Raw genomic sequence first — 18,427 nt, 5'->3', positions numbered from 1 at the left:
TCACAAACAAAACAAATTTATCGGGTTTATCGCTCGTTCGGAAATCTGTAGATAACACTATCGATAACAGTTGCGATAAGCAATATTTATGGTAGTTGCCATTGAAAGGTGCTAAATACTTTCCTATCGCTTTATTACAGTCTTTAGAATGGATAACATTTTATCTTTAAAATCTAGTTATAAAGTATTGTAAATGATGGCTCCAGTTTGGAAATATTAGTAAGATTAAAAATAGCAAACACTAAATTAATGTGTATTAAATACAACTCCAAATGTCTAAAAGCAACGATAGCTACATAAAAAAAATAAAAAAGTATAACAAGTGAAAAACACACAATGTATAAAATATCTGGACGTAATAAATAACAGCAAGAGAGAGCTTTTAGAATTAGACCTGGGATTTAGAAATTAGTTTTTAATTCGTTCATCCTGTAGAGCATCCTCCTTCTCATTTCTTGATATCTATAAAAACAAAGTTAATATAAATACACAGTACGTTTCATTTTACTTTTCTTTCAATCTGGCAACTTCCTTTTCTTCTTGAGAGTAATACTGGTTTAAAATAGCACGACATTCCGCTAAAGAGAGATTTAAGAACTGTGCTACTTCACTACTAACTTCAAGAGTATTATGACTATCCATCAGAAACAACTTCGCGACGTCTTCATGTGGTCCTAACAACACTCGTGATAGCAAAGGATATTCGTCTTCTTTCAGTCTCCTTTGCTCTGTAACCCCTCTTGTTTAACCAAAAAACACTTACAAAAAATACATACCTCCGTTGTCTCGCACCACAAACAACGCAAAGTTGTTCCCATCGCTATCTACCTTATATTTATCAAGCATGAGATTGATGACCTCTTGAGTATTGACTAGCGACGTCACCCACACGCTCGTCTGACTTCCATGAGGTGGAGTGAAAAAACTCGTCTCCCTGTCGTAAAAATGGCCGTTAATTGAACACCTCCGTTTTACTTTACTCCGCGATAGTCTCTTGCCAGGTCTTCGTCTTATTGCTGTTGAACCTGTTTTAGCAGGTCGACGGATGACTACTTCACTGAAGGCTTCAGACATCGTTGATATGTCGGTACTGGCAATTGAAGATCTATCAAATTCTGGAGATTGGGGGTCTCGTAGACGTCCCAGGCAGTCTGGACCAGACATCGATCTGTTTAAATGATTACTTGTTTCGAGCCACGTGTCGTCTTTGCTAATTGACTTTTTAAGGGGAGAAAGGTGGTCGGTAGAGCCGTTTTCGACGAGGGGTTGAATGGTTTCGCTGTCTGTTTTATCGCTCGTTTCTTCGGGAGAGCTAAAGAGCCTTTTGTAAAACAATATTTTGAAGAGAATTTTTTACCTTTCTGTTTTTGTACTGCTATCGTTGCTCTGGGTGGAAGAACTCGTTTCCGTACTAGACTGAGACGGCAACGGTACCGGCATGGTCTGGTACATTTTTTCCCCATCATCAAACTTCCTCTCAACTTGCAACAACTCGTCCAATTCGTCCCATTCCAAGTTCTTCACGTCTAGTTTGGACGGTAGAGTTACGCTCTTCGGCAACATTTCCATAGGAGGTGTCATGGGGCTATTCTCAGCTGTGCTAGTGTCGGTCGAGTCAGCTCCACTTTCTATCCCTGTATCTGACTTATTCATATCGCTAAAATCTAAACTAGTGGTAATATCTGAACAAGTGGAAATATCGTTACAACTGGTATCACGAGATATGCTTTGGACATCGTCGTCGGAATCATTGTCCGTACTATTCGACATACGATACGAATTCCGTTTTCGTACCGTGACTACGGTTCTCTGATCATCATTTTCTTTCAAATGAATGACGCCTTGCACCCCCCAGTAAATACGTAGCGACCCTTCTAGGATTAAACGGCCGTTGACCTCGCGACTGCGGATTTCGCCGCTTTTACCCTCAAAAAATTGATTGTAAACCTGAAATCAAGCTTGAAATTATGACTATGAATGGGGCTCCCTTACTTTGATTTTTGATTCGAGATGGGACCGCGGTAGTACAGGCCCGTTCCCCACCTTGGGGACATCTTTTTGCTGTCCGAAACTTTTATGTGACTCCACCCGTGTCCCGTGACCAAACAGTTGGGGGCCAAACAAAGCTCCATAACAAGGCACATGACAGTAGGGCACACCTTTGTGTTCAGCATGTTGTCCAGGATTCAGTCTTTTGCCGCATTCTTCGCAGCGGAGGCATTCTGGATGCCAATTATAGCCCAAAGATTGCTTTCTCTCCGCTGGAAAGACAGTTTTTCAACAGTTTAACCTTAAACTTTGACATTCATTGACAGGTGTGACAGGAAATCACAACCAACGAGATCGTGTTTTTGTTGGAAACGGGACCAGGGAAAGGTTGTTTGGGATTTGGGACAAAGATTAATGGTTCTAAAAGGCCTCGCAAGGGGCTAATGGTACCGAACGATGTGTTTATAAACTTACCAAAATATACGGGTTTACCGCACTTATGGCATTTCCACATTTTACTATTTTAAAATGAAATCAACAGACCCAAAAAATAAATTGGCACGATGAGGATACGTTGGCATTTGGGCCACATCTGCACTAGATGGGCTTGAGCGGAGCACCATGACCATCAGATGATTTCATTGTCGTGCTTTGATGGAACAAGAGGATAACGAACTGACAAAAGTAGGCACAACGCGATATAGGCGTGTATGTTGGGTTGCATACCTAAATAATTTATTATTTTTAAAAGTTATTCTAAATTGTCTTAAATTATATTATTCCGTTCTATTCTGGTGTCTAGAATAGTTAAAAAAAAAACCCTAACCATAAAAATTATGACAACATTTTTGATATCGGTTGTGGTTTGGAATCTGAAAAAATCTGAAATTGGCTGAGTGCTGTTTCATTTTTATAAACACAAAAATTCGCGAATCAACTATTTCTTTGGTTGTTATAGTGATACTGATAACTTAAAAAAAAACGTTTTGTCAAGTTTCGCATTTTCTATAATAATTATGGATAAACGAAAACAAAAAGAAAAAGAAGAAGTGGGTTCAATTTCCTCTATGGAAATAACGCGCACAATTTCCTCAGGATGGAAATCCACGCTCAGACTAGACACCATAAATCCATTGGAGACCGAGGAAGAGGAAGCACCCATAAAAGTACCAAAATGGATGACTCGCACTATGGCTGAAGATTTTACAAGACGTGACGTCTTGTTTACTACAGTCCGGGACGCATTGTTCTATACCGTGTTTATAGCAGCCGTCACAATTTGTACAAAATGACAGTTTTGTTATTTATCTTAATAAAACTTTTAGGTACCATCGGAAGAAGAACTCCTTCACATTATCTTTTGGCAAAAGCTTTAAAGGGTCAATTTGTGGAAAGAGAATTTAGCACAGCGGACGATGTTGGAATCACTTTTTCGGACATGACTTCTCCTACGGATGTTTGGCGCGTGAGTAACTCGTCGATATTAAGAAAATAATATAAATGTGTTTGTAGTATACAGACAAGTTATTACTTGATAGTTTGTATTGGCATGCTTACTTTGACCCTGAAGATCCCATCGACCAGATTAATCCCGACGATAAAAAAATTCTGCTCGAGAATAAGTTGTTGGGAGTTCCCAGAATAAGACAAGTATAAACATAAATAGGGATAAAAAAATAGTACTTATAACTTTAGGTGGCTGTAAAAGACGACTCATGTGATATACACACGCACTTTAAGAAACTTTTCTCGAATTGCTACAGCATGTACCGAAAATCGGCGGAATTTAAAGGTGCTTTTGGTCCACAGGAAGGAACAGCGTTTGTTTTTGAGAAACGTAACTTTTTGTACACTTCATCATAGAGTTTAAATTTCTAGATGGGTGTACAATAATCCGGAGCAAACTAAAGCTGTGGAGTTTACCGGTGCCGTCTCCACTTATGGAGCGGGTGGCTTTTACCAAGACCTTGGTTTGACGAGAGAAAAAAGTGCCCAAATCCTCAAAGAATTAAACCAACAATTATGGATAAATCGAGCAACGCGAGCTGTTTTCATCGATTTCACTATTTACAATGGCAATGTAAATTTATTTTGCGTTTGCAAGTAAGTTGTTTTGTGGAACGTCTCTCATTTTTAAAGACTGGTGGTGGAATTTCCGCCAACTGGTGGAGTCATTCCATCGTATTCATTTCAGACAATGCGCTTGCTATGGTCAAAAGGATTACAAGACTATATTTTTCTAGTTTGCGAAATTATGGTTTATTTAATGACAATATTCTTTATTTGTGAAGAAATCCGAGAAGCTATGTACTTTAGATGCAAATATTTTTTACAGTTTTGGACTTATATGGATATTACTATTATAGCGGTTGTTTAAAATTTCCTCCTGAATTTGTTTATATCGAGCTGTTTCAGAATGCAGTAGCTAACGGTATTTTTGCACTAATCATTTATTTGAATGTGCCTCCCTCACTTCTGGAGATTAAAGAGTATCCGGAGAACTACGGAAACTTGGAATATGTTTGCCAAATCAGAAATACATACAACGATTTTTCGGCCGGACTTCTTTTCTTCTCGTACATAAAATGGTTTAAATATTTGAACTTCAACAAGACCATGGGACAGTTGAATAACACCCTAAAAAGAGTACTTTTACCGGCTCCTTGAAAATACAATCTAAATATGTCTTTGCTTCTAGTGCGCTCTGGATATTCTTAGTTTCGCGCTCATGTTTGCAATTATCTTCTTCGCGTTTGCAGAACTAGGATATTTACTGTTTGGCAACGAAGTTGAAGACTTCAGTAGTTTCGGAGTGGCTTGTTTCACCCTCCTTCGCACCATCTTAGGTGACTTCGAGTACCACGAAATTGAAGAAGCTAATAGGATTTTGGCCCCCATTTACTTCATTTCTTTCATTTTCTTGGTGTTTTTCGTCCTGCTGGTAAGACTAACAAAAACTGAGTAAAAACTACGCGGTAAAAGAACATGTTTTTGGCCATCATCAACGACACTTATTCCGAAGTGAAAACTGAGATTGCTATAGCACCTGAAGAACTCCAAATGACTGATTTTCTCAAAAAGGGTTTGTTCGACATGTTGAAAAAATTGGGTTGGAACATTAAACATTACGAAACCAAAGCTGATTTCAACGCGACAGTTCAACAAATTCGCGAAGCCCTCACAAAGTAAGAATGTCGGAGTGTATTTTCACTACGCTTTTTGCTTTTTAGGTGTGATTTTAGTGATCTGGAAATCGAAATGTTTTTTGCGCGGTATAAGATCGATCCGATGGCGGAAATTTGTGACTATAGTGAAGGTCAGATTCTGCAAGAATTGGCAGAAAGTGATGCGAAGCAACGACAACAAGAAGAAGATGCTCAAATTGTTCATATTCATCATTTTATAAGGTGAATTTCGTTTCATCGGTTCCAGTGGTAATGATCGGTTTTCAGACAACAAGAAAGACTTGACCAAATCGAAAAAACTACGATTTTTTTGGAAAATAAGATCGATAGTTTGATTGGGAAGTTAAGAACGCTGGATCCTGCCTCCAAGAGCACGACTTTTAAGGTCTAATCGAAAATTATGTACTTATGTTGAGTGGATTAAATAAATATAAAACAAAATAGTGCTTTTCTTGCGATTTTCCAAAACGCACCCTACGGTAAAACACTTCTTTTAGCGTCTTATATCAGAGGAAACTCTTGTGTAAGAACTTAACATTTACACTTTTTTGCAAGAACTTAAATAAAGGAAATAAACGTAATCCAACAAAAAAAACAATTGGAAACAGTTGTCATTTGCCATTACCGACAAAGTTTCATTACTGTCAAGAATGTCGCATCCAATTTCAGAAATGGAAAAAACGAAAAAATCCACAATCACTAGACATTCATCAAAAGGTTTTATCTTCATAATTTGAGCACAGACTTAATTGTATTAATTGGGTTTTAGTACGATGGATGACACGAACAATGGCCGAAAAATTTTCCAGAGAAGACATTTTAGCGGCGGCTTTCAAAGAAACGTTCATTCAAATAATTTTAAATAGTTGTCTTTTAACATGTAAAACGACAATTGCGTTTGCCTACATTTTCATAATTTCTTATCCAGGGATTGCTTTGAATAGTGACCAATTAGTATTTCGAGTCAGTAATGCCATGGACAATTTATTTACCAGAACCCCGTTTATGACTACTAATGAAGTCAAAATTATTTATCACGATATTAGATCACCTTCAGATTTTTGGCAGGTAAAAATACGCTTTTAGTAAATTAGGTAAAAGTTTTACTAGTATGTGGACGAAATACTGCTTCCAAATTTGTACTGGAACTCCACTGATGTTCATTCAGATGAGCCAGATCCAGATGCTACAAAGATTTATTTTATGTATCAAATGTTGGGAGTTGCAAGAATAAGACAAGTAAAAACACAAGTAAAAATACATAATGTTGCAATTAGTTTTCTAGGTGAAAGTACATAATGAGTCTTGCCAAGTTCGTCATTTTTTTAGAATGCATTTTTCGAGTTGCTACGACTTATTCACTCCACAAGTGGAAGATCGCAAGCCGTTTGGAAAGGAAAATGGCACAGCGTTTGTATCCATATCAATTTAAACTAGTTTCATTGAATTCAACAAAAAAATGAACAATTTCTAGCTAGTTTTTATTTTTCTTAAAAATGGTGGATGCGCCGGGCTAACAAAATTTTCATTTTTACTGTAATTTAACCCGCCTGTCTTTAGATGGGTGTATACCTCCCAAGAAGACACTCGAAACCACCCTGTGGTTGGAAGAATCTCAACCTACACTGGAGGAGGCTACTATCTAGACTTTCCAACAGAGTACGAAACGGCCCGCGCTACGTTCCATGATTTGCTAAAGAATTTGTGGATAACTCGCGGCACTCGAGCTATATTTATTGATTTTTCCATGTACAATGCAAACGTAAATTTGTTCTGCATTTGCAAGTGAGTACTTCTTTGTGACAGACAGCTAACTTCACCGAAGGTTGATTTTCGAATTTCCACCCACTGGTGGAATTATTCCGTGGCGTTACATCGAGTCTATGCGATTATTAACTATTGACAAAACTGCGTTTTATATTACCTGGGTGTCAAAAATTCTGGTATACATATGTGTTTCGTATTCCGTCTGTGAAGAAATACGAGAAGTGTTGTACGAAAGAACAGCGTATATATTCCAGTTTTGGAATTACATCGATCTGTCGATAATTGCGGTTAATTGAAGATGACATGTTTCCACTAAACTTCACGCCTTTTTTAGCTTACCTTGGGTGAATTAATTTGTGTTATTATGTTAATAGCGGAGGATCAAATCGTGAAGAACGTCTTATCTCTTTCCGCAGAATACGCAAATTTTGAAGACGTCAAGAGAATAAAAGGGCTTCAAAACAATTTCATATCTGGCATGCTGTTCTTTTCCTGTATTAAATGGTTCAAATATTTCTCCATTAATCAAGTTTTTGGGCAATTGAACAAAACTTTAAATCAAGTGGCTATAATTGCATCAAAATCTTTTAATTTACATTGTTAATTTTAGAGTGCAAAAGATGTGGGGAAGTTCATGATCACTTTTATCATCATTTTTTTTGCGTACGCCGGATTGGGCTACATAATATTTCACAACTCGAAATTCAAGTCTTTCCCAGGAACTTGCTTTAACTTAGTAGCCGTACTCTTGGGATCTATTGACTACGTGTCATTCGAAGAGGCAAACGAAATTATGGCACCCATTTACTTTACTTCATACATTCTGCTCGTGTATTTTGTTCTAGTGGTAAGTTTCCCAACTCTCTGATTTTCATTATTGTGTAGAACGTGTTTTTGGCCATCATTAACGACACTTACATTGAAGTAAAAACAGAACTTTACTTAGAACCGGAAGAAGTGCACATGACTGAATTCGTGAAAAATAAGATAGTTCATTTACTTAGAAAATGTTGGTCTTGCTTTTACCTCCTTGAAGAAAACGCCCGATTTTCAAAAACGATGAAAAAGATTGACTCAACTTTAAAATAGTAAGTTTTAACCGACACGACTTTTTAGTCATTGGGGCTATATTAAGTTGCTGCACCAATGAAAAAATCCAAGAATTTTACAAACGCTGCGGTATAGATACTTCAGGACCAATTGAAGACGATTTAATAGAGAAAACTGTGCAATCTTTAGAACGTCACGCACATATGGACGCCAAAGACGAGGAGCCTGAACCACATTTAGAAGACTTTAAAATGTGAGGTTTTTAGTTTTGCGCAAGTGATAAACCCACATTTTAGGGACCTCGAGAGAATTGAAAACATCCGAAGAAACGTTCTCCAACTCGTGCCTAAAGCCAAAGCCGTTTTGAGAAAAATGGAAGAAATCAACGAATATAGTAGGGACCAGGCGTGGAATTAAGTGTTATAATTTGTATTCTTTCTAAATAAACGAGTTCGAATTTTGAATTTTAAAATCAAGGAGTATTTGGTTGTTATAGGAACACAAAAGTCAAAAAATTGTTAAAATGCAGAACTCCACTTCTGATCTGAGGCAAGCAAAACTAGGCAAAACGGACCATAAAGAAGAAACTGCCGATCAAAAAAAAGGTACGAAATTTATTCCCTGATCTTCAGTAATTCAAAGATTTCAGTGCGATGGATGACTCGGAGTATGGCAGAGCACTTTACCAGACAGGATGTCTTGTTTACTACGTTCAGAGAGGCTATGATATATGCTTTATTCATAACATCCGTCACAATCTGTAGTTTCTTCGTTTTTATCACTTTTTTCTCAACAGCATTTTTTTAGCCACAATAGGAACAAAAAACGACAATTTCTTTTTTCTTACGAGAATGTTAGAAAGCCAGTTCGTAACAAAAGAATTTAAGACAGCTAATGATGTTGGTATTACGTTTAAAGATATCAGGTCTCCCACCGATTTTTGGCACGTGAGGGGGTGAAAATACAAAAATATTTTACTCCGAAATAGTTTACAGAAAGTCTACTGCTAGATAGTCTTTACTGGGATCATTACTACGATCCTTTTGATCCTGTAGCTCCTGTGGTCGAAGATGACAGAAAAATTCTCTTCAATAATCAGTTACTAGGAGTCCCCAGAATCAGACAAGTAACAAAACCACTTTCAATGATCAAAAATAAAAAAAAATGTAGGTCCAAGTTAAAAATGACTCTTGTATAATCCATCAGTACTTCCGACGACTCTTTTTGACGTGTTACGATTTATACGGAGAGGCTGACGAAGATCAAACTTCGTATGGACCGGAAGAAGGAACAGCGTATGCGACAAAATAATTGTTAAAAGTACACAATAATTGGTTTTAGGTGGGTTTACAACACACATGAAGAAACCAAAAGTATTCCATACACGGGGAGAATTTCTACATATGGCGGAGGAGGTTTCTACCAAAACTTCGGAAAAACTAAAACAGAATCTGCACAAATCATTGAGGACTTAAAGGACCATCTGTGGATAACTCGCGGGACCAGAGCGATTTTCATAGACTTCAGTGTTTACAACGCCAATTTAAATTTGTTTTGTATTTGCAAGTAAGTAAATTAATGCTAGCATCACTAACCATTTAAAGGTTAATATTGGAATTTCCGCCCACGGGCGGAATCATTCCCAGTCACGATTTTCAGGTAGTCCATCTGTTAAAATACCTAGAATTCGAAGATTACGTCATCTTTGCATTTGAAGTTGGGGTATATTGCCTCGCCACTTATTTCATTTTCGAAGAATTAAGAGAAATGTGGTACTTCAGATGGAAATATTTTGTACAATTTTGGACTTATATCGACATAACTATTCTTGGGGTGATCACAACTGTGTTTAAATGCACCAACTTTAAACGTTTTTCTAGTTCGCGATTACAAATTTCTTGTACGCAGTGTTCATTTTCCCTGACGTCGATAAAGCAATTCTTGAGATTCGAGATAATCCAGAAGAGTATGGCAATTTGGAGTATCTCTGTTTGAAAAAGACACTCTACGGGATGTTTGCCGCCATGCTCCTCTTCTTTTCGTACATCAAAATATTCAAATACATTAGTTTCAACAAGACGATGGGACAGTTAAACAATACCCTGAAAAGCGTACGTTTCTCTCATTAAAACTCAATCTACTCTTAGTTTCAGTGCGCGTGGGACATCGTCGGTTTCGCGCTGATGTTCGCTATAATCTTCCTCGCATTTGCGGAGTTGGGCTACTTGCTCTTTGGGAGTCAAGATGAGGAATTTAGTAGTTTCGGAGTTGCTTGTTTCTCCCTTCTGCGTACGATTTTGGGTGATTTTAACTACGGACCCATTGAAGAAGCGAATCGAGTTCTAGCACCCATTTACTTTATTTCTTACATTTTTCTGGTCTTCTTTGTCTTGGTGGTAAGTCGGTTTGAGAGCAGCATACTATTGAATAAATAGAATATGTTTTTGGCCATTATTAACGACACTTACGCCGATGTGAAGACGGAAATTGCGATAGCACCAGACGAGATGCAAATGACCGATTTTTTGAAAAAAGGGCTTCATTCGCTTTTCCAAAAATTTGGGTACAGACTTCAATGTCTTGAAGGAACGGCTGAGTTCACCGCGACGGTGTCTAAAATTCACGACGCTCTTACAAAGTCGGTGCAGATTATATGAGTATTTTTATTAACATCGTTTCAAGGTGTGGATTCAGTGATGATGAGATCAAAATGTTTTTGGCACGATACCACATTGATTTTACAGGAGAAGATGGAAATTATGACCTGAAGCACATGCTGACAGAATTAGAAAAGCAAGAAGAAATGGAAAGGGGAAGAGAGGAAAAAGCAAATATCCGTGTTAAGGATTTTCTTGAGTAAATTGTCTTGTTCAAGGACTAAAATATCGATATTTTAATTTTAGACAAAAGGAAAGAGTGCAGAAGATTGAAGACATAGTTGTCAGTATTGGATGGAAAATTGAAGTTTTAATTGAAAAGTTACAAGCACTGGATAACGTTCGTAAAGGAAAGACTGCACAGGGTTAAGAATTTTTCCATTTCTTGTATTTTCTAGTGTTAATAAAGTTTTGTATTTTTGATACTGCTCAGTGTTGATGTATTGAACAAAAACTGTACCTAATTAGATAATAATAGTTATGATGGTATAGAAAATTTGGAACCTTCAAAAATTCCATTTTTAGTCTTGCAATCAAGAAGTCCTTACAACCATCACCACAGAAACACAATTTTGCTTAAATTGATCAAACTTGGGAATACAGTTTGTTACATTTTCTTAGACCATGAAGCCTAAAGAAAAAATGCCCGACACAGAGTCGATAAGAACAACCCTAACACTTGACACTGTTGTAGAAAACGAAATCTTGCAGCCAGAAGAAGAGGAACTTCCAAAACCGCGCACCCGCAAAGGTACAATCATCCTCATGCATTCAAAAGTAACGGTAATTTCAGTATTCTGGATGACTCGGAGTATGGCTGAGGACTTTACAAGACAAGATGTCTTATACACGACTTTCAAAGAAGCACTTTTGTACGCTATTTTCGTAGTCGCTGTCACACTTTGTATGTTTTCCTCCTTTGTAATTTAAGTACAATTTTCCTGACTAGGCACTATTGGGAGGCGAACAAACTCGTTTTTCTACCTTACGCAAGCTTTAAAAGGGCAGTTTTTGGAAAAAGAGTTTTCAACATCCTCCGGTATCGATTTGAAGTTCTACGACATTAAAACTGCAACTGATTTTTGGAGCGTAAGTAAAACCTTTATTGAAAGGTAATAAGTCGCTTTTTATAGTACACCCAGACTTTAATGATGGATAGTTTTTACTGGCAACATTACTCAATCTCTGATGAAATGAAAGACGAGGATAAAAACATTTTGTATGAAAACAAACTTTTGGGAGTCCCTAGAATAAGACAAGTGATAAAGACCACAACTAAAATCCCAAATTATTTTCGTCCTTCAGGTCAGAGTCCGAAATGATTCCTGTGAAGTGCACGATTACTTTGACCACTTCTTTGAGTCTTGTTACTCCATTTATGAAGAATCGGTGAATGAAGACCAGCGCCCTTTTGGGCCCGGTTCTGGAACAGCGTACGTTATTAAATAAATTGTACAATATTAAATCAAGTATTATTTTAGATGGGTCTATAACACCCCTGAGGAAACAGAAAGTGTCTCTTACACGGGTGAAGTGGCCTCTTATAGTGCCGGTGGCTACTACATAGATTTAGACATAGAAAAAGAAATAACAAGCAAAATGCTGACGACTCTGAGAGAAAATTTTTGGATATCCCGAGCCACACGAGTAGTCTTTGTCGATTTCACCGTCTACAATCCCAATCTGAATTTATTTTGTATTTGCAAGTATGACTTGTAATTTTACCACTCCACTAACTCCTCTCAAGATTAATTTTGGAATTCCCACCAACCGGTGGGGTAATTCCATCCCATTCTTTTCAGACTACACATTTGATACGATTTGTTGACACGTACGACTATGTTGTTTTAGTCTTTGAGATTATGATGTACATCCTCGTATGTTATTACATTGGAGAAGAAATTCGCGAGACTATTTATTTCAAATGGAGGTACTTCGGCCAGTTTTGGACTTACATCGATTTGACTATAATTGCGGTTTGTTGTAACATTTAACGTTACAAAAGGCAAAATAGTAATTACAGATGATGGTGGCTTACATGGTTTCTTCGCAAATGCTTTTTTACAACGTTGATGAAGTCATTGGGAAAATTAGGAATAATCCTCTAAGCTACGGAAACATGGAAAAATACGGGGCGAGGAAGATATTATACAACAACTTTGCCGCGTCTTTATTGTTCTTCGCTTACATTAAAATGTTTAAGTACCTCAACTTCAATAAGACGATGGGCCAGTTAAATAACACCCTAAAACGAGTAAGATGAACCCTTATAAAACTCTCTTTATTGTACAATTCCAGTGTTCTTTTGACATCCTCGGTTTCGCCATCATGTTCTTCATTATCTTCTTAGCTTTTGCAGCTCTAGGTTACCTGTTATTTGGAACTCAAGTCCAAGACTTTTCAGAATTCGGCGTGGCAATGTTCACACTTCTTCGTACCATCTTAGGCGACTTCGACTATGACGCCATTGCCAAAGCTAACAAAATCTTAGCACCAATTTACTTCGTTTCCTACATTTTTCTCGTCTTCTTCGTATTACTGGTGAAAAACTATCTAGAATTGTCAAATTATTTCCAAACAGAACATGTTTTTGGCCATCATCAACGACACCTACGCTGATGTTAAGACCGAGATTGCTATTTCTGCCGACGAGATGCAAATGACGGAATTTCTGAAACGAGGATTCTACAAATTCATACGATTTTTCGGCTGTAAACTGAAATACGTGGAAACGAAGGTGGAAGTGAATCCAACGGAACAAAAAATTCGCGATGCTCTCAAGAAGTATACCTTCAGTTTAAGACCAATTCTATTTCTTTAGATGTGGTTTCAGCGATCTTGAAATAGAAATGTTTTTCTCCCGGTATAATATAGACCCTTTGGCGGAAATCGGGGATTATGATGCAAATAAAATTATGAAACAACTGGAGGAGATTGCAGCAAAAGAGAAAATGGACGAAAATGCTTTTCTTGTGCATGTGACTGATTTTATAACGTACGTTGTTGTGCTGCAGGCTTAAAGAATTGTGTATCCTGTTTTAGGCAGAAGGAGAGAATTGACAGGATTGAGAATAATCTTCTGCTGGTGGGAGATAAAATTGATTCGTTGCTTAAAAAGTTGGAAACTTTCGTACGTAAATAATTTAAGTTTGAATTGTAATGTTGGATTTATGATTTTTATTAATATAAACAGAAATTATTTACAATACTCTTGTCATTTGTGCAGATTCGTAAAATAAATAAAATCAGTCAAACAAAGCAACAAAAATAAAAGAAACTTTATTTTGCGAATCTGCGTCTATAAATGGTAAATTCATTATCAGCTCTTACAATAACTACATGAATGACCATTTACATATAGAATTAGCTACGCTTGTGAATGAGCACTCTAATATATCACAAATTATGTGGCTTCTAGACTGTTAATATCATATTTACTAGACAGTCTTTACATTTCAAAACAGTAATAACATTGATATAATTATGATCGTTGTGTTGACAGAACGTGGAAAACCCTCCACTAATATTACCGCGCAAAATAAATAAGAATCCAATCGATAAAATACTGTTTTAAACTCAATTCCATTAAATAAATACACCTTTAATAAATATGTAAAAACTTTGTAAAAAAATGGAAACGTCAGTGGAGATACAAGGTTATCAAGGAACTTAAATTATGTCGAAATTGCCACTTTTCCTAATCATTCTGCATATTACCTATCACAGTCCTACACAGCAAATATAACAAGAAAAATAAAAAACTATTCCAAATTAAAAATATTAAATAGATAGCTTATAGTATACTTTACAAAGATTTTAAAATACTAAAATATCATGCATAATAATAAAGGATGCAACCGTACCGTCAGCAAGTTCTAAGTGAACACTTTCAATGTTTTGAGTTTAGAAATTGACAATAAATGCGAACAAGCACTAAGATTCAAGTAATAGAAATTTGTGAAATCAAATTTACCCTTGAAGCGAGCACTTGAATGGAATGGTTAAGATACGAAAGAACAAAATTTGCCGTCTCTATTCATGTTTATTTTGAAATGATTCTAAATCACCAACTGCAAGTTTGTAGAATACACCGTTTTATATTTTCTTTGCCAAAAGTGATTATAAAACCACGGAACTGTTGCTTCGATTCGTAATATAACAAAATTAGAACGATCAGGTCAGATCAGTTTTTAAATTTGTTATGAAATCAAAAGGTCTTTTTATCGCATTGATATTTTAATTTAATAGCAAATTGCGGATTGGTTCCTGTTTCATATTCACAGTTGACAAAAAAAAATGGGTAAGAATAAACGGGTAATAAAAAGAAATATTACCATAAAAGAAAAAATAAAATGTTCCCAGTTTCGACCATCACAAAAATTAAAACCTTTTAAAATAATTGACTAGTCCGTTCTTTTCACATAAATAATAAAATGAGCCGAAATATGTTTTACATAAAAACTCTTTAAATCTTAAAATTTCTCTTACGTCTGAGCTACTTATCTTGGTCGCTCTTAGTGCTCGACAGCTTTACGCTTTTTCCTGGCCTATAATTCGCAATTAGTGATTTAGTTCTCGGAAAATGACGCCTTAAAAGCAAAAAACTGTATCGATAATACCAACACTGAAGATATAAACGTAGTGGTTCTACTTGTTTACACATGGGACTTATTTTGTTCTTGGGTATACACTTATTTGTGATCAGAGAGATCCGACAGTTGCTTTTCTAACGAATCGCATTCTGCCAAATCCTCTCCATTCTGTTGATACAAACTGGAAGTAATATTAGAATCAATACTATCATAAAATTCACTTTGTGTGCTGCCCACATTCCATAAAAACGTGTTAGCGGTTTGAAAGCGATGACTGCTGGAAGTCTCTATTGTAGTCGGTTGTACTGATCTATCCAATGAGTCTGGATATGGAGAACCAGAGTCGGTGTTATATGATGAGAGAGTCCATGGATATTGAAATTTTTCTTTTGCTGAGTTTAAACTTATCTGGAAGGAGAGACATGAAGAGTGCAAGAGGGAGAATAAGAGATCTGGTTGGCATTTTTGGTACGCAGGGTAACAAGCTTACTTACTTGAACATTTTATGTTGGGAAGATACTTAAGATAAGCTACTACTTTTAACTCACACATGTTGGGGTCATGAGAGTACTTACCATCAAAAAAATCAATTTGAATAATAGAAGCGTCTGGAGGAAACAAACAACGAAACTTCTGTTATTTTGAGTTTTACGAGCTCTAATTATAGAAAATTATTACTTCTTTCGGCTAGTTACTCTGCGTACGCTTTGTACAGTAGAGGACAAAACATACAGTTGGCAAACACATTACGAACTCCACTTTCAAACATTAGTGCAAAAAATTAGGTAGACAGTTTGAGGTGAGTGACTACGATTGGTAATTCGGCAAATTTTTATGGTAATGGTCCACTTTTCTCAGCTTCAACTACTTGAAATTCCTACCAAAATAAGTTAAAATTATTGATTACTTCTACCACTTATTGCAAGTTTCATTGATTAGATCAAGTTTATCTAAAAATTGTTTTTACTAAATGTAATTAAACTAAAAGACTAAATCTGGTCTTAAAATTGTTAAGATCTTAAAGAGATTGCTTGTCTTTGATGAATCAGACCAAAACTGAACACAGTTTCGACGTTTTTACAACAATTTCGAACATTTTTCAGATAAGAAAACAACCTTGATTAGTCAGACAGCAAATTTTGATAGATTTCAGTTTGATTTTTGCATCAGCAAGATGTTGCAATATTTATTATATCGCATTTATTTATATTTGTATAATAATAAATTAAGATTACGTGAAAATAGAAAATCCAATCTCTCCTGACTAAATATCAAAATAAGCGGTTCAAATTCGGTAGCCTCGTGTATAAACGTTTACTAGAGTTCGTAATTTGTTAGCTATTGTCCCTTTTGAGGACAAAAACCGTTGTTTCTGCCCACCACTGTCCCGATGCATTTCCATTCCGTGCTCAGATTTCCTTCTCTCCGCTCTATTTAAAGTTCATAAAGTGACAATGATGACAATGAAAATAACAATTTACCTTCCAACAAGTAAAAGTAATGATCTGTCACGTCAAAGACTACAACTAGTATAAATTGTTGTAAATTAGTCACGTTTTGTTAATTGCAAAATTAAAGTAAACTGCACACGAAATAACGAGCACAACGTACATGTAGTAAAATTAGTCAGAATTAATTACAAGGAAATATTTACACGGATTTTGCAAGCAACATGCAGGAAATCACTACGTACCTGGATGAAAAATCATTCATTTAAGATAATTAAATGAAGCCGAACAACACATAAGCGCTTTACTTGAAAGGAACGGCATCATCATGTAAATGAAAATTCAAATTAGTTTATTAACGAAGCAACACTGTTGGTTTAAGTCCATGATGGTTATTGCTTTTACGCAAATCATGCTAATCATACCATTAATTTTTTTTAACAACTTAAAGAAGTACATCAGTGAAACGTCAGAGTTTCCCATCAAAAATATCTTCATTAATATTAACGATAATGTTGGGCGTTTGCTGATTGAAGGTGTAAAGAATGAAGTTACGAAAATAATTAAAATAAAACTTTCGTTTTTCTCAAGGCTAAGGATCCCTACAGTGTACGAAATTATAATTAAAGTGTGTTTAAACCTTTTAACCACTCCATCAACCAGATCAACTTCCATTGTCAATAGCGAACTCCAACTACACTTCAAATTCAATTTATTTTACCGCAAAGTAACTCGCCGATCGGATTCTGAACGAATTTACTGTTTTCCACTCTTCGGCTGTTATTTCATCCATCATTCATCCAATACCTCAACTTGGAACAGAGATAATATAATTTTTGTATTATCTTCACTTGAAATTCTCCTATCTACTGAAAAAAGTAGACTCGTAAATAGCATCACTGCTAACGTGTAAATTACAATCCCAACATGGATGTAACTCCCGGCGATTTCTAAATATAATTTCACTGTGTTCGAGGGTCACGTAATGCAGAGGCAACAACGGATTGTTTTGTAAATAAGTAGAAAATTAGAAACACACTGTAACCAGACCGAGACACTGACGCAACGCCAAGAAAATGATTTGATTTTCTAAAACTATTAGAATAAATGCAGGAAAGTTGGAAATTTGAAGAAAAACTACGATTTGCTTAGATGGGTGCCGAGGAAAAAATTTTGACCATTATTACGCGGATCAATGCATTTCCAATTTGTAACACTTTCCGAACGGAGGCAGCGATATGACAATGGAATATTATGTAATATGCAAATTCGGCCTTTTTCTGGAAAGTATATCGTGCGATTGCGTGACAAATTAGTAGTGATGGACAATGGTACTTTACATGGGCAGATAAACCGGACGTTGGGGAACATGTGGCGTTTATAAAGTCTACAGTAATAATCGTAACAATGGAAATTATCCGACCGCAGATCCTATTGAAAATTACATTGAAGTGATTAAACACAATGAAGGAAAAAACTGTTCAATTTAGATTTTGTGAGACCTGAGCTGCGCTTCTATTGGGCGTTATTTGTGTAAAATTGGAGAATTCGGACGCTGGAATTAGTTCTGAAGGACTAAGTGCTCCGCAACCTGCCAATTTTCTGTGGTTTCGAAAAAAAAGTAAATAAAATAAAAGTGACAAGGAACAACTAAAAAAAGATGTCTTCCCCATTGTAGTTCATTCAGATTGAGGCAAACATATTTCCAAAAAAACCCTAAATCATTCTATTTAGCATTA

The 18,427-nt window shown here is 36.1% G+C and overlaps 4 protein-coding genes across 9 annotated transcripts in view; 2 read left to right on the top strand and 2 right to left on the bottom strand.

Moving 5' to 3' along the window:
- Positions 1-116: 116 nt before the first annotated feature.
- Rassf (Ras association family member) lies at positions 117-2,650 on the bottom strand. Its single transcript, XM_088038312.1, has 6 exons — positions 2,464-2,650; positions 1,993-2,261; positions 1,358-1,947; positions 777-1,312; positions 509-728; positions 117-462 (listed from the first exon to the last, which is right to left on the bottom strand). Exons 1-6 carry the CDS (start codon positions 2,501-2,503, stop codon positions 402-404), a joined length of 1,716 nt encoding a protein of 571 aa, XP_087894438.1. The 5' UTR covers positions 2,504-2,650; the 3' UTR covers positions 117-401.
- A 328-nt stretch (positions 2,651-2,978) lies between these two features.
- On the top strand, positions 2,979-5,565 carry LOC148172880 (polycystin-2-like). Its single transcript, XM_088039804.1, has 11 exons — positions 2,979-3,270; positions 3,315-3,454; positions 3,502-3,639; positions 3,685-3,809; positions 3,868-4,092; positions 4,129-4,357; positions 4,405-4,635; positions 4,688-4,930; positions 4,972-5,174; positions 5,220-5,396; positions 5,442-5,565. Exons 1-11 carry the CDS (start codon positions 3,006-3,008, stop codon positions 5,563-5,565), a joined length of 2,100 nt encoding a protein of 699 aa, XP_087895930.1. The 5' UTR covers positions 2,979-3,005.
- A 5,707-nt stretch (positions 5,566-11,272) lies between these two features.
- LOC148172879 (polycystin-2-like protein 1) lies at positions 11,273-14,222 on the top strand. The gene is made up of 15 exons (XM_088039802.1): positions 11,273-11,552; positions 11,598-11,737; positions 11,782-11,907; positions 11,954-12,081; positions 12,130-12,354; positions 12,396-12,624; positions 12,672-12,902; positions 12,947-13,189; positions 13,230-13,432; positions 13,470-13,643; positions 13,691-13,778; positions 13,875-13,878; positions 13,923-14,023; positions 14,067-14,111; positions 14,151-14,222. Exons 1-15 carry the CDS (start codon positions 11,273-11,275, stop codon positions 14,220-14,222), a joined length of 2,289 nt encoding a protein of 762 aa, XP_087895928.1.
- The window catches only part of jvl (javelin-like), a 34,808-nt gene continuing 30,187 nt past the window's right edge, over positions 13,807-18,427 (bottom strand). For 5 of the 6 annotated variants that reach the window (XM_088038307.1, XM_088038310.1, XM_088038309.1 and 2 more), the window contains one exon: positions 13,807-15,648. In XM_088038307.1, the coding sequence (XP_087894433.1) occupies positions 15,340-15,648 (309 nt within the window). In that variant the 3' untranslated portion in view covers positions 13,807-15,339. The remainder of the gene's footprint in view (positions 15,649-18,427) is intronic. The other variant, XM_088038311.1, reaches the window with a different exon arrangement.

The sequence above is a fragment of the Gnatocerus cornutus genome, chromosome 6 (genome assembly GCF_029298725.1).
Source record: "Gnatocerus cornutus isolate USDA-ARS CGAHR chromosome 6, icGnaCorn1.1, whole genome shotgun sequence".
Taxonomy (NCBI): domain Eukaryota; kingdom Metazoa; phylum Arthropoda; class Insecta; order Coleoptera; family Tenebrionidae; genus Gnatocerus; species Gnatocerus cornutus.
The sequence above is the reverse complement of the archived record's forward strand: the minus strand, read 5'-3'. Positions and strand labels throughout refer to the sequence as shown.